The following is a 16,708-nucleotide window of genomic DNA, read 5'->3' as shown; positions in this document are numbered from 1 at the left end:
TGATAAAACTGATGAAGGGACACTCACAAACACTCATGCACAGTACGGGATTCGAATCTGTTGCACATAGCACAATGTGCTAACCACTCCGCCACGGAGGTATACCTTGTGTCTGTTCTCCCACCTCATTCAGTTTCTATATGTAACTCATGCACACAAACCAAAGAGAAAAGCTTAAAACATATTTACACACATTCACACACACACACATATGCCTGAAAAATATTAAATTATAAATAAAAGTCGTGCAAAATCTCGCATATATCATTGTAATGAGTAAAATAAATCAAATCATTATTGGTGATACATTTCGAATGTAAAGTTGATTGATAATATTTCACTTTTCGGAAGGTTAAAATTTAAACACAACAAATTTCTGATAAAAAACTTATGCGATAATGTTGAATACATGAATATGAATTACAATCTTATTATTTTGATGCAAGGAAATGAAAGTAACACTTAAAAACACTACTCTTATAAACGTTTTTCTTCTTTTATAATATTTCAGTTAACTTCAGAACTTGCAGGATGGGTACTTTATTTTACCCGAGAACGTGTATAATGTGTAAGTGTATATTCCCAGCAATGTCCATATGCAAGAGGATATATTTTGGACAATGTATCTACGGTAAGTCTAGGCTGAATTCAATTTTGTGCAATTTGGAAGTGCAATCAGCTGTGTTGTTAGTTTTAGAAGTATCGGGAAGGGGGAGGGGCTTTTGGAAATTACTAACATTTTACAAAATGTGGCAAAGCAGTCTGTTCTATACCTTGAGTATGTCTTCATATTACAATATCATTACCAGAACAACTTCAATTTTATTTTGTAATACGGTCAACGAATTTACTAAAAAGGTGTAATATGATATGAATAACATCCACGGTACTACAATGTGCTACATATTATATATTCAATATCAATAAGGCAGTATTTGGTAGAAAGTGTGAAACTGTGAGATTACTAAAATGATTAACTGATATTAATGAAAAAGCTTCTGTGACTGGAGTCAAACATGTAGCAGTGCCTGTCATCTACCGAGTAATTGTCGAAGCATATCAAAACTGCAGCACTGCAACGAGTTGCTCAATTAGTTCTACAGTTGAACCATAGATGGAAGCAGCTGCAACGCATGAAGGACGCACATGCACGTCTATTTTTCTTATAACTTTTTAAATTTTATATTATTGTTATTGATTTTCCAGTTTATCACTTTCGGGGGGAAGGGGCATTTGTGGTGTTGCCTTCAATGCCGAGGTAAAGATGGCGGCGAGCAAGGAAAAGGAGCGTATGTCAAGTTGGCCCCCCAAGTGAATTGGCTAGATGAAAACAATATGTGCTTTTTTTTTTGTTTTTTTTAAAAATATGGCAAATTGCAACAACTGTATTGTTTACTATAGAAAGGTTTACAAAAATAACGAAAGAGCTGGATTGTTTGTTGAATGAATAGAGCGGGCTAATATATTTTTTTTATTGATGCCATTTTAGATGTATTCAGTTTACAAGAATTTTTGATGGGGCCGTGTACTAACGAATTTGCTGGATTGGATAACTGACGTCGATGTCAAAATATGACACAGGATTGAAATAAAGACTAACTTAAAGGGACAACGGTAGATGGCAGCACACAACATAGAATAACTTTCAATTGGAATAAAATGTTCGGTAATGAACATTTTTCAATGAATTTGTTGTAGTAAATTTAGCAAATAAGTGTTATAATGAAATTCATAAATATGAAGCATGAGGAATCATAAAACGAGTCACAATTAACGTATATGCCTTAATTGTTGTGTACAGATAAGCAACTTTTGCCTTAAATCACCGATTATTTCCAAAAAATTTTGAGTCCATAAACCTGCGTATGTCAAGTTGGCCCCCCCAAGTGAATGGGCTAAGCCAAGCGTCAGGTTAACCTTGCAGCAGGTTTTATGTATCAATCCGCGCGGGAACTGATCACAGAATCTTCCGTGCCAGTCTTGCCACAACCGCCGAGCTGCTTATAGTACATCGCAGACACTGAGAAAATCCACAGTATTGCCAACCGCACAACACATCAAAACCCGCATGCATGTCTCCTGAAACATAACATTTGAGAAGTACTTTCGGCGCATAAATTATTTAAAAAAATGTGTCATTACTTAATATAAATGCGAAATATCTTCGAAACATGAGAGTATTTTTGCCAGGGGGGCAAACAAGTCACATTTCCCCCAAAAGAGTGTAGTTCCCTAATAACATTGCTTAAATTTGAATTTATTGTGTTAATGCAATAATTAACACATATTATTGTGGCTAAAATGAAATTATATGTGTGAAATACATAATTTTTGGTTGACTTTCATTTTCCAGGGAGGGAACGGCCCCCTTGCCCCCCCCTTCCGGACGCCCATGAGCATGTGTGTATATTTCGAGCACGCAAAAATAAAAATAAACAAAGATATAAGTAAACAACGACAGGCCCTCTTGAATTTAATGACAAATTATTGTTTTTGGTTTATAAAAAAAAACGTTTATGAAAACCTTTGTTACTGTAAGACACACGCACTTCAAGTTATACCAGAAAAAAAAAAGTATGATTTGTTATTGTGGATATATACAATCAGGTGCATTGTCTGCTGCTATTATTCTGGTTACAATTTATGAATCACTTCACTAAACCAGGATTCAAATCTTGGTCTGTCCATTTCTTGCTAATCATCCATCCCTTTCCTTGCACGGAACAGTAAATATATGCGCCTTCAACAAAGACGTCATTGCCGTCAGTGGGTGAAACAATAAGCCTCCCCCTTCCCCTCTCCCTTTCTCGTCGGTTTCTTCAGCCCTGGCGGTGGTTTTGCATGGTGATATATATATAAAAAAAAATCAATATAACGCCCACGCCCCTCCCAGAGTTAAAGCACGTCTGCTCCAAATAATAAACATGTTTCTTCTCACGGGGATATCTTTTAATACCGGGGACATTCTTTTGTAGTCAAACAACAAACAATCGTTTCCTCTTCCTAAACTCAAACCGCAAATCATTCAACACCCGGGATACAGTTCGTGCGCCCATTGACGGCAAATCACCTCACGCCCTGTTTTACTTTGATCTTGTTTCCGTAAGGAGGATTATGCATTTTAAACAACTTGCTTGATTTGAAGAGCTTTTCCCTTCGGATGAAGCCCGCAATAACACTCGCTGAACAGGAGACCTTGCTTGATTCAGCCATTCTCGCCGCTGTATAGCACGATTATTAATCACAATAAACATAGGGTTAAAATAGTGGGATGTGCAACACTGGTATCGCGGACTCCACGCGCTCTGCAACGTGTTCAGTCTTGCTCGACTCGCACTTGGGCTTCAGGGATTCCTCAGCTCAATACAAACTCCAGTTGGCGAATCTGCGGATCCAAGTTCGTCTGCACAGTGATTGCAACCGATCAAGTCCACACCTGCTAATGGATGTATTATTTTGTCTGTATTTTACAAATTAAATAACTGTTTTCTTACAAGTATGCAGTTGTGTCGGAATAGAACCCGTCTGAGTGGAACTATATTCTTGCGCGCACGTTTGGATCTACATATGCGAAAACCTGCTGCAAGGTTAACCTGACGCTTGGCTTAGATGAAAACAATATTGGGCCAGAATTTACACTTAATGGGCTAAATGGGCTAACAATTATTTCTGATTGGGCTAACTCCGTTTACGAGATATTCGGATTCAAAAAATGGGGGGCCAACTTGACGCCAGCCCCCCAAATGAATGGGCTAGCAAAACTAATCATTGGGCTAGATTCTCTGTTGAATACAAAGAATGGGCTAACAAGAAATTTTGATTGGGCTAACACGGTTTCCGAGATATGCTGTTTCAAAAAATGGCGGCCAACTTCAGCCCAGCGCAACAAAACGAATGGGCTAACAAAACCTATTATTTGGCTGGAATCTCTATGGAGTGGACGCATTGGCACAACAATTAATTTTGATTGGGCTAACACCGTTTACGAGCTACACGGTTTCAAAAATTGGGCGCAAGGCGTCAAGTTGGCCCCCCAAATGAATGGGCTAGCAAAACTAACCAATGGGCTAGATTCTCTGTTGAATACAAGGAATGGGCTAACAAGAAATTTTGATTGGGCTAACAAGGTTTCCGAGATATACGGATTCAAAAAAATGGCGGCCAACTTCAGCCCAGCGCAACAAAACGAATGGGCTAACAAAACCTATTATTTGGCTGGAATCTCTATGGAGTGGACGCATTGGCACAACAATTATTTTTGATTGGCTAACGCAGTTTACGAGCTACACGGTTTCAAAAATTTTTGCGCAAGGCGTCAAGTTGGGCCCCCAAATGAATGGGCTAGCAAAACTAATCAATGGGCTAGATTCTATGTTGAACACAAGGAATGGGCTAACAAAAATTTTTGATTGGGCTAATACGGTTTTAGAAGTATTCGTTTTCTAAAAATGGTGCCCAACTTCAGCCCAGCGCAACAAAATGAATGGGCTAACAAAACTAGCTAATGTTCTGGACTCTCCATTGAATATATGCAACGGGCCAACAATTATTTCTGATTTAGCTAGCAACGTTTACGAGATGTTGTGTTTCAAAAATTGGGGACGTGGCTCAATTTGGCCCCCGAAAGTAATGTGCTACGGAACCTAACCAACCGGCTGGATTGTACGTATGTTGAATGAAAGTAATGGGCTAACAAAATAATTTGTTTGGGGTTAAGGCGGTTTTCGAGACAATAATTTCACGGTTCTCCATGGCATTCTCTCTCTTTTTTCCCCCACCCTTGCCACCACAAGAATTGATTTCTGTGTAAGGTTCTTGGGTGGGATGCATGTCCACCAATGATTGCGCTATTTTTATACCATATTATTTACCGTGATCAGGTTAATAAAATTTCATATCAGTTATGAATAACAGATGGCAGTGTTGCTTTATTTGATATTTTTCAATTGTTACGTGTCCTGTAATAAGAATATATTTTTTAGATATTGAAGTTAACACGTAAAAGTTTAGGTTCTTATAAAAAAGAAAAATAGTCTACTTTTTGGTATAGATTGATATGCAAATGGTGTTCAATTTTTAACTCTCAGAGTCATTTAATTATAATGATATATTGTAGTTTGCCATATCGAAACTCCCTTTTTGTACCTGTTTGTATAGTAATCCGAATGAAGTTTTATCATGCGTAGTATATAGAGTGAGTGAACTCCTGTTATCGATATTGAGGTTATTTTGTGGTGACGAATATGGGAAAGAAGGCAACAAATTGGTTGAAATTCGGAGGTGACTACGTGCAACAGAAGGTAGAATTTCTTTTGGCTGTTTTAAAACATGCGAGTAACTTTCTGGAGAATGATAAATTTGTTGTTCCTTCTCCGCAACATGAGTGCTGGCAAAATATTGCTGATGATTTCAACAAAACTTTGAATGTTGACGTGGATTTGAAGTGGATTTATACTCAAGTGTGTTGCGACAGACGGAATGTACTGAAGGACCTGAAGAATGAATTGCACGTAAGTACAATTTATTTTATTTACTCTGAAGGTTTAAACCAGTTAAAAGACTTCATCGCATATCTTATACTGTGTTTGACTATCACATGGTTTGGAAGGTTTTTGTTCCACAAGAAAATGTTTGTAACCCATCTGAATTATTGTCCACTACTATAAATAAGTGGGTTCCAAATTGGACCCACATTTCGATTTTCAAGAGGAAAAAGTTTTGCACTCTCTGCGGGCACGTACCTAGAACTTCATTTCTGGAGAGATCCAAACCAACTGATTAATAATAATAATAGTAATAATAATAGTAATAATAATAATAATTATAATAATAATAACGTTATAAACAGTAGTGGCGATTCGGTGACAACACTAAAAGGGGGGGGGCAAGGACAGTTTACTTTCTCTTGGTAGCCTTGACTTAGCATTATGATTATGTAGTACAGAGTCAAAAACGGGCAAAAAGCGAATGCAACCGCACCCCTGGACCTCTACTTACGGAAACTATTTATAATTAACTGAAAATAATATTATGTCTATTAATGAAACTATTATTAAAATAAAATAATAATAATCATTATTATTATTTTAGTTGTTGCTTTTAGTTCACTTGATGCACAGATAGGCTAATGGGGACTGGACATACAGTTTAAAGTTGGATCCGAACCACTATGTGCTTACGCTGGGTATCGAATCTGGGAGCCTATGATTACAGTACGCCATCGAGGAGGCCTCTCATTATTATTACATGAATAGGTAAAAACAGTATCTATCTGAGTTCTAGTTAGGATCAGTAAAACCAGTCGTCCTATCAATGGAATTAATGTTTGACTACCGAAAAGGTTGTTGGGTGCAGCTTAAGAAAAGTAAACACCTGCTAATTATTTTTATGCGTATTATAATCAGCAGTGATACGTATAAAGTTCCACAAGCACTGCCAATACAAACCCTGATCATAACAATGTAATCCTTATATGTAAGTTCTGCGGAAATAATTCAACTGTATATTATACGTCAGTAAACAATATTTTGATTATTTAATTTTTGGATTAACAAGCGGGCTCTCTTGTCCCTCTATCTAAATATGTCCTTGACTTTTCTAGAAATTTAACCGCGAATTTCTAAGAACGTGGACTCAACCACAAATGCAATGATTTGTTGGACTCTAAATGTAAATTTTAACGAAATGGAACGCTTTACTTTCGATTACATGCGTGGTTCTTTTTGTCTATGGTTTCTACTGCCAGGGCCGGCCTAGGACTGTCAAGAGGGCGGTGGCAATTTCCTCAACAGGGTGCCGACAGGCAGTTGGGATGAAAAAGGCACCGAATGTGTTTTCTGAAAGGCACTGAGATGGCTACCCGGGATTTTGCCAGGTGTTCTGGTGAGCCAGTCCGGCCCTGACTACAGCTAGGAGATTAGCGACAAGTAAAATGGAGTGCTGTATTAAAATTAATGAGTTATTTTTAAAATATTTACACACGCATGAAATAATGCAAAATACACTGGACACAAGGCTTTTGAAATTTTTTTTTTTTTTTTTAATTTAAACAGAAGGAAATCGTAAATGGTAGTCAGTTAATATCGTACAAAAGGGAAAACATTTTTAATTACTTTGTCTTAATTTGTTTAAGATAAATATATAATTCCATATTGTTATTTTACGTGTAATCAAGGGTTAGATTTTGTTTGACTGACTTGAAATTGTGCTGTTCCGGTTCATTTCTAGCCTTGTAAATTTTATGTTAATTAACTCCCGCAGTTAACAACTTAGTGTGATGGATCAAAAGTTCTTTCAAGGAGTACAGTCTAATACATATTTTAAAAAAATGTGCAATGGGACATAGTCTATCATAAGATGAAGATATGCGTTAGCATAGGTCCTTCTACACTAATCAGTAAATTTGAAGTGTATTAAACATGAAAAGTTTTGACAGACCATGTTGAAAGATATTAGTTTGTATGTAAATACGCATTTTTTGCAAACGAAGTAACCCCACCGAACAAAAACACTTCTACGCAACTGCTTCTGCAGCTGCATGTATATTTGTACAAAGGGACGCACAAGCGTTGGTCGACAACATGACTGTATTTATCAATTTTTCTTTCCCATCCAACGTGTTTTCATGGAATAGGGTTTTACTGTTGCATAGGGTATGAGCAGCTTGATTGGCGTCCTGAAGCTCTCATTGCGCAAAACAAAGACAATGAAAATGGTGATGACAATATGCTCAACTATTGTTCCCATTTCAACTGCTAAACGCAGCACATTGTTCCTCATTGCTTGAACACTTGTTTATAAACTTGAGCTATTATTGACTGTCGGTATTTCTTTCCTTCATCACGAAGCCATGTTTTTTTTTTTTAACTCATGTTCTCCGCACTCCTTAGATGAAAAGGTGTTCCGAACAAAGCAATTGCGACAGAACAACACAGAAACACTTTGGGTGTACAAACTTCAACCTATTGAAATTCAATCATTTGGAATTTAATGGAATGAAAAGTCAAAGTTTGTAACATGAGAGTTGCGAACTAACACTCGGTGGGTATGTAAAATATATTATTCCAGTTCAGTTCAGTTTTTAATCACCATAGATATAATTCTTACATAAAAATATCGTTAATCAATTTATGGCGAAAGTGTACCATACCACATCTAATGCATTAGGTTACAACCCCCCATGGAATTGTTCCAAGAGGCGGAGAAAATTTTAAAAAATCACTCACTTGTCCCTTTTGAGTGAAAATGCCCTTTCCTTTTATCATATCCTTAGCAACCCGTTTCCACGGGCATGTTCTTTGCTCACTTTCCTACATGCCATGTATTCGGTATTTTCTCGAACTTACAGGGTGTTCCGCAACCACTTTTCCAGCGAATACTAAAAAAACCTGTGCCGACCTTTTGACTTATATTAGGTCGTGTTATATTTTTTTTTTTGTTGCTGTTTGAGCGCTTGTGGAGAGCTATAGTATTTTGTTTTCTCTTTAAAAAAATAGTCATAGGTTATAGGAACAAAGAAATCTTAAAGGACTGATAAAACATTTAACAAAATAGTTATTTATAATGAAATTGGCTGCACTTTACAATGCTCCGAAAGTACTTGATTGATTTATAGGATAACTGAAAAGTCTCTTAACTCCTATAAAATGTAAAGGAGTTCAGCTGGGTACAAATGGTCATGATAGAAACAGGTTAGGCCCCGGGGGAACCAGATTGGTGTGTTCCAAGCGGACGTCCACCATATTGAATTCAACTCAAAATTTTTATAGGCGAAGGGGAGATGATAGGCGCCGATTTCTTGAGAAATTTGGGGGGCAAAGGTAAGTAAAGCATAAGTTCTGATTTGTTTCTGTTTGCGGGAGGGGGGGGGACAAAAGTTGTTGTTTTTTAGTTGGGTTTTACACTTGAGTTAACCTTTGAAAAATTGTAATTGCTATAACTATCTTTGACAACAAAACATATATTTCAGGGTACATCGAACTTTATTAGTTGAACAAAGAATTCACTGTACTACTGTGATTATGTAATTGTACAACATAATACTTTACATGTGTCCTCCTCCGTAGCCGAGCGGGTTAAGGCGTTCACTCGTCTTACTCGTTCGCTGCGCGACGGCGTAGGTTCGAATCCGGCTCTGGTCGGAGTTTATTCGGCCTACGTATAGGTCCGGTTGCAACCCATCATCGTGAGGAAATTGGGAAGCTCCGAATGAGTGAGCGGTAACCCGTTCAAGAAGACCTACAATAACGGCTGGGGGTTCGTCGGGCTGACCACCCTCACCCCAACACTGGTCTAAGATCTCCAAGCTGCAACAGGTGGTGAAGGAACAGTGTGGGAGGGAGACCAGCAGTCGCTAGGTAAGCCAAGACCCCCATAGGGCTGGCGCGCTGAGGGTTAAGTTAATACTTTACATGTAACTTTTGACTAAAAAGGTAAAGTACTCCCCTGTGCATAGCACCACGCCATGAAGGCGTATAGGGGGTGTGGGGGTAACGCCCCACACTTTCTTGATCCGGTCATGAGTGGGGATGATGTGATCAGCTGGGTGACCACCCCGCAGGGTGGGTGGGCGCCGGGGCCGCTTCCATCGTTAGAAAAGTTCCCGGATTTGAACCGGCCGGGGATCGAACCCGGGACCTTGAGCATGGTAGTCAGACGCGTTACCGACTGAGCCACCGCACCATGTAACTTTTGACTGAGAATTTGATTATCATATTCGATTTAAAATACTTATTCCTAAAATCCTTATTAGGCATTTAATATCTTCACACAAATTTACATAAAAAAGGAAGGTCCAAGATAAAATTTTCATCCAGCCGAGGTCGATTTCTGGTACCCCAACTACCCACCCTGTCGCCCCCCGCCTCACTACTTTCCACCTTCAGCCAATAAAAACATAACCGTGTTGCATATTTACGGTTTTAACGACGATAAATATTAGCTTTGTTTTTTCAATGTCTTAATGCAAAGAACGGGTACGTACATTGTAGGTTGATATCAAAATAACAGTAGGCTCTTAGTTTAAATTGCTACATGATTTTTAAATATACATTTGTTATTTAGAAGTAACTTAATTAATTTTTCTCTACACAAATCCAATCTTTATAAAACAAATATCCACATTTTTGTAATCAGAAATAAGGATTTGGCTCTACTAAATGGGGATGCCACACATACACGTATTGTTTTGAACGTTGGTTAAGCATTGGTATTGGTATAGACATGTAACACTGCAACTTTCAGGCACATCAATGCAGTATGAAGTAGCACACACATGTTTACAGGTACATGTAAAAATTTTATACAAATCGTGATTATAACGTGCGTTAATTTTTTAAAAGCCGGCCCGAGGTACATTTTTAATTGTTTGCCATTTGCCTCTAATCGATCGTTGTTGTATCAGTCTTGTATGTACGTATACTTATAGCGGCGAGTGAGGGGGTGCAAAGAAGGAAGGGGCGAGGGAGGAGGGGAGTTTTAAATTGAACGCACTGTATAAAACAGTCGCATATTGAAAACAGAATATTTTCAACTCCTACTTGACTTTTCCGAAAGAAAACAAAGGTGCCTATTTTGAAATGAAGCCTACAGTAATCCCATGCTTCTTCCTCTACTCTCGCAAACAGTGGCGGTGATTGGGTTCCAAAACCGAGTTGGCCAGGTGCCGGGGGGCAAAGACAGTATATCAGTATATTTCTATTTGTAGTCAAGGATTAGCATAGTGCAGGGGTAAAAGTGCTGAAAAGTAGGAAGGCAACTGACCCCGCTCGCTCCCCCGATCCTCGCACATGTTCATTCATAATATACCATGCGTTGCCCTTAATTCATTATCGGTTTGAAAAAGGAAATACTGAAACAGTAAACGCACGAGCACAAGGATGGTACTCAAACTGAGTGATATTATTGATTCTGCCCATTTCACAGCAGAATTCTGCGTAATTTCCAACACCTGTTGTATGCGAAGTTTCTGTGTGTAAAAGTTATGTAATATGTTGAAATTTATATATTGGCCCACTATAAGAGGGGGTCAAACGAGAACTGGAGGGGCCCGGACCCACCTAGCTCTCCCGGTTTAGGCGCCCGTGGTGATGTAATCGTATATAGCTATATACTACGTGGAAGTGAGAATGGCATTTTAGTGGCATCGTCTCCTGTGTGAAGAGGTCCTTCTCATCCTTGTTTGTGCTTCTTCTCGTTTTGGTATTTACTAAGAAGTTTGTCAAAACTTCTTCTAGATTCGTTTTCTGCTAAAATAGGAATATCAGGACTGGCTTTACAGTTTAATTTGAAATCGAAATATCTGCAAATATTTTACGTGATAAAATTATATGAAATTTATTGCATTTATGTGTGCATAAAGTGGGGCAAAATTCTGCTTATTGTGATGGAATGTTAAAAGTTATAATTTATATAATTTTATAGATTGTAAAATTTCAGCAATTCATATTGTGAGAGCTGTGAAAGTATTTGGTTCTTGAAAAAAACTACATGAAAAATTTCAGAGGAAAGGTCAGTAGTATACTCTTCTGAAGCAGATTATTATCGTATCTTCAAACCGACTACTTCCTTAGAAAAGTAAGGAATTAGCCTGTAGCATGATTGTTTTTAAAACTAAACTTAATCTTATTCCACAGTTTCACACACATTTTAAACAATTTTCATCGAATTGAGATTTCCAAGAGCACAGGTCAAGTGAAATAATTAGAAATACAACGGAGTAGAATAGTTACAGTGAGTTCAATTATGTTCTTTCTAAACAAAATAAACTTTTTGTGTTTAGCTATTAGATAGTATGGATGCTTATAAAAGCAGCAACTTGGGGTGGTCATATTATTTCAAGTACAACTTGAACGTACGGTTTGAGTGTATATTGTACCAATTTAAATTTTTTTGGGAGGGTGCTGTAATTGGAAAAAGTTTCTAAGGAAAATTAATTTGTTGAATGAAAGGTAAAATGTTAAGTAAACTATGGACTAGATAGAAACGTGTAACTCAAAATGCGTCTATTTGAAACCCGACTTGTAGTGCAATTAGCCATAATTTGGGAGGGTTGTACGTGTAAAACGGTTACGTTGTCATAAGATTTTGCTTTCCATTGCTGTTGGTTCCAAGTTGCAATGCATCAGATAGCGAATGCAGTTTGCTTTCATTTTGGGTCGACGGGGACACAACATTATGTCATTAAGGAAGTCTAAAGTAACTCTCCACTAATTTCCAGCTTCACGTTATTTTCTGCAATAATTGACCAATTTTTGCCTGAAGTAACTGGTTAAGAGATTCAATTTGGCCAGGGGTGCCCACAGGGGGGGGGGGGGGGGGGTTGTGGCGCAGATTGCGCCATCGAAATTTTTTTTTGGGGGGGGGGTTATTTTATCTAATATAAAATTTAAAATTTATATATTATTTCCAAAATAAATGTAAAGACGTTTTCACCTTAAGTACACCATATTTAATCCATTATATGCAGAAAATGAAGTATTTAAAGGTAGGGATGATGCCCACAAGTGGGTTTGTGAACTCACGTTATGTCCAAGGAACTTATTTTTTTTTTGGGGGGGGACAATTTTCTGTGATGGAAATCTGGTGTGAAACAGTACAGCATTTGACACAAGTTCAATTACGTTATTAACTATCCATTGCCGTTACATAAACAGCAAATTCTAGACTGCCAAGGAAATTGTAACGGGTAAAAATATTATTAAGGAAGTGGGGATATCCGACTCTCACACATTGGGTCTTAAATCGACACGTGGATTCTGGTGGGGGATTGAGAATTAAACGTTTGGGGGGAGGGTGGCAATATCCGAATATTTAATATCATTGTTAAATCTTAGATTATCGTGGGAATTTTAGTTAGGGGGGTGACCATTAAATTTGGGGGGGATCCAACTCTTGTGTATTAATATTACGTCTGAGATTGTAGCGGAAAATTCGGTTTGGAGATTTTTTTTCTTTTGGAGGGAGTAATATCTAGGTTGAAGGATTGAATATTAAATTTGATGCTAGGAGTTATAGAGCTCTTAATAAAGTGTAAAATCTTAGATTATCAAGGGATTACTTTAGGGTTCGAACATTATATTTGGGAACTATATTTAGCGATATGGTATTCGCACGTTTCGGCGCCGAACGTGTGAAAAGAGAAGCTGGAAAAAAGTAAAAATCGAGGGATCCTATGAAAGTATTGACGTCCCATTAAATTAATATTCTTGCAAGCCTGCAAAGAAATGTATATAAAAATTTTCTTCCTCGCTTCGCTCGCAATCTTGCGTCACAAAAATGTGTGTCTGGCATTTTCATGAGACGATTGTGAAGAATTATACTGTAGATGCATTACAAGAGATAAACAATATTCTCGATATTAATTAATAATATAATTTCTTAAAATATTATGTTTAGTGTCGGTATACTGCTTATTTAAAGCAGGTGAGTCAGTTTAATTATATATTTCTATTAGCAATATTATTCTATTATTGATTCCCTAAAGGCTATGATGCAATAACTGTACTAACTGTATACTTCATAGTAACGTCTTGCACATTACTGGATAAAACAGGAAAATAAATAGTGTCAAATTCGCATTTCTAACTTATTGTTGCCGGGTAATTTTGCTATACCAAGTGGAATTTCCACTTAAGATGAAATCTATGTAATTATTGCTATAGATTACTAAAAAAATGTAATTACCCCAAGCAGAGGGGGTGAGTTCTTTGAAGGAGGCACCATATTATATTCTCGTCCCGGCCTTAGGAATTTCTAGCTACGGTTCGGTAATTTTCGATCTTAAGTTGTGCAAGACTTTGTGTTAAATCCATAAATTGTGGATTATTGAAATCTTGTTCTCCAAGCACTGTTTAAATACATATTTATATAATTATGACACTTGAGATTGCTAGCTTTCCGTTATTTCGAAAATTTGAACCATTAACAAATATGGACAGTTTAACAGGCTATTGTAATGCATCCACGGTTTAGCTGGGGGATGGAAACCTCTGTTTAAGGAGGACGAGCAGATCAAGTATCGTGTTCAATAAAACTTAGAAAAACGTTACTTTCAGTAGGCACGCTATCGTAATTAAATACTTCATTAAATAGTCAATTACCACATGATTTGGGGGGGACGCATGACGAGATTTGGGGGGGATTGCGTCATTGGCCTTGGGGAGGATGGGCACCCCTGAATTTGGCGCAGTAATAGATGTGTCACAGATGATATAATGATGCGACATAACCTTTCTTTACCTTTCTTTAATAAACTATTTTCAATTAAGAGAAAATTATTGTAGTTAATCTTTGAAAATGTTATTTACATGCTCATTTCAGGTAATTGAAGGTGAAGACTGTGATGCCCAATCAGATGTAACAGCCCACAGCATATCATCTCTGACAAACTCACGATGTGTCACAATACCATATGAGAAATGGTTAGAAATCGAACCGGAATGCCACAAATGGGGAAAAGAAGAAAGGTATTCACTAAAAACATTCGCATGGACTCACGCACTGGCAGAAGCAATTTCTAATCAGCTTTCATTACCTTGCGCATTTTCCTTCAAGCGAAGCAAAGTGAGCGTAACTGAAAACGCACAATATTTTTGCAAACTTGTTGGAAATTGTTCTGAATGTGACACCATCCTAACTGGTATAATACCCAAAGAACCTAATGTTAGAAATGGTGATGTCCAAATTGACGTTGTTTTAACTGGTGGAACGAATAGACAACATTTTAAAAAAAGAGTACTGTCTGGTGTTAAGAGAAAATGGATACAAAGTTTAGACACTGGAAGGACTAGCTCGACTGTTGTAAGGAATCAGTTGGCCTCAAAAGTTATGAAACTAGGCGACAAGGAACCGCCAACGTTACCAAAAGGAAGTACCATACGCCAGGCTTTTTACGAGAAGAGAAAAAGTGAAAGATTAAGTTCAAACTACTTTCAAGGTGTGCTTGAGGTGAAAAAGGAAATTCCTAATTACATTCATGATGTTGGACAAGATAAGTTTTTTGTGCATTTTTGGAGTAGTGCTCAACTGGATATTTGTAGAAAGCTATTCAGTGAAAAACATTCGAGTTTACATATAGATGCCACGGGAAGGACTGTTTCGCCTGCATCAGGCACAGACGGGTCAACTTCACCAGTGTTTTACTATGTCGGGACAACTAGTGGCATTCCTGTTGTGCAGATGTTAAGTGCTCGCCATCATACTCCTGGTTTCACATTTTGGCTAACGAGTTGGATAAGGGATCTTGATAAACTACCCCATACTGTTGTCACCGATAACTCTTTAGGAATGATGCAAGGATGCTCTATATCTTTCAATGGAATATCACTAAAGCATTACATAAATATTTGTTATGACTGCTTAAGAGGTGAAGGTAACATGGGCCTGCCAAAGGTATGGTTGAGACTGGACTGTGTTCACATTGTGAAACTTGTGAGCAAGTTACCCTTCTTGGTATCTGCAAATCGCCTGGTGAAGAAATTTTTCATGCATGCAGCTTGCCAGTTAATCACAACTACTAATTTGGAGAATGCAATTCACATTTTCACGTTAATTTCTGTAGCTTCACAATGTGAATGTGAAACAAACGAGTGCAAGAAAGAGACAGAAGAACTTAAAACTATCATAGCAGGTGATGAATTTGAGAACACATCATTAGTAGATGATTGTGAAATTGGAGATTCATGCGCTTTAACGGACAATGATGCTTGTGTGTCTGAAAATAAATTTTCTGTTTTGGGCTCTGCGATCATTGAAAAATATGGGCATCTGCCACTTAATTTTAATATTGACGAGAATGAAGCACCAAATCCATATTTTCAACCTGACCTGCCATCAGCACTCAATAATATTATTTTCAGCAAGTTGCCAATGGCTACAGCAGTTATGGCACAATATTACAACAGTTCGGTTTTTCGCATATCTAACAGCGAAGTCGAATCCCACCACAAATTTGTAAAGTGTCAGTTATTCGCGGATAGCCGACTACCAACAACTCCGGATATATTTTTACAAAGATTCCACACTAACCAGGATGGCTTGCTTAAATTGAAAGCTGCTGAGGATCAAAATGAAGTTGAACGTGTCCACAGCATTTCTAATACACGGGAGCATAAGAAACAGCATGAAGTTAATACCCTGCATATGGTGGAAGAAAGCGAATGTGAAGGTAGAGATCATGATGTTAGTCACAAGAGAACAAATGAAACAAGTTTGGATCAATTCAGATGTTTGTCGTCTGTTTCTGAGGAAAATAGAGATGAAGCCCAAGGTATGTGTGTAGTCTGCCATCTACCAGCAGGAGGAGCTCACAGATGTAGCGGTTGTAAGGAAGTGGTTCATGTGTTTTGTGGTGTTGGTGATGAGAATGAGGAGGGATATGGCCAGATGGTAGTATGCTTCAACTGCTCTGCAAATGAAAACCCATGCAAGGAACAAATGAAACATGTGAATGGCAGCATAGAGATTTCTGAAGAAGTAAACAGGCCAACAGACTTCTCAAACAACGGAAACCAAGAAGAGGTTTTCGAAAGCCTAAATTCCCAGCTAAATAAAAACTTCCAGGCACTTGCCGTTGAAGCGAATATCATGAGGCAGAAAAAAAATGAAAATTATTCTACGGTAGAGGCTAGTGTTACCGATAAAAATATGTTGAGCCCGGCTTGTTACGAAAAGGCGGAGGAGTTCCAAACATGTAGCAATTGTAAAGGTA

The 16,708-nt window shown here is 37.8% G+C and overlaps 1 protein-coding gene across 1 annotated transcript in view; it reads left to right on the top strand.

Moving 5' to 3' along the window:
- LOC146004081 (uncharacterized) overlaps nucleotides 1–16,708 on the top strand; it is a 54,179-nt gene that overhangs the window by 574 nt on the left and 36,897 nt on the right. Inside the window, exon 3 of the mRNA XM_083142708.1 lies at nucleotides 512–631. Within this exon, the coding sequence (XP_082998834.1) occupies nucleotides 512–631 (120 nt within the window). The remainder of the gene's footprint in view (nucleotides 1–511; nucleotides 632–16,708) is intronic.

This window comes from Lepisma saccharinum, chromosome 21 (assembly GCF_977018435.1).
Source record: "Lepisma saccharinum chromosome 21, izLepSacc3.1, whole genome shotgun sequence".
In the NCBI taxonomy this organism is placed as follows: Eukaryota; Metazoa; Arthropoda; class Insecta; order Zygentoma; family Lepismatidae; genus Lepisma; species Lepisma saccharinum.
Note: the sequence above shows the minus strand (reverse complement) of the source record. Positions and strands in the feature narration are given on the sequence as shown.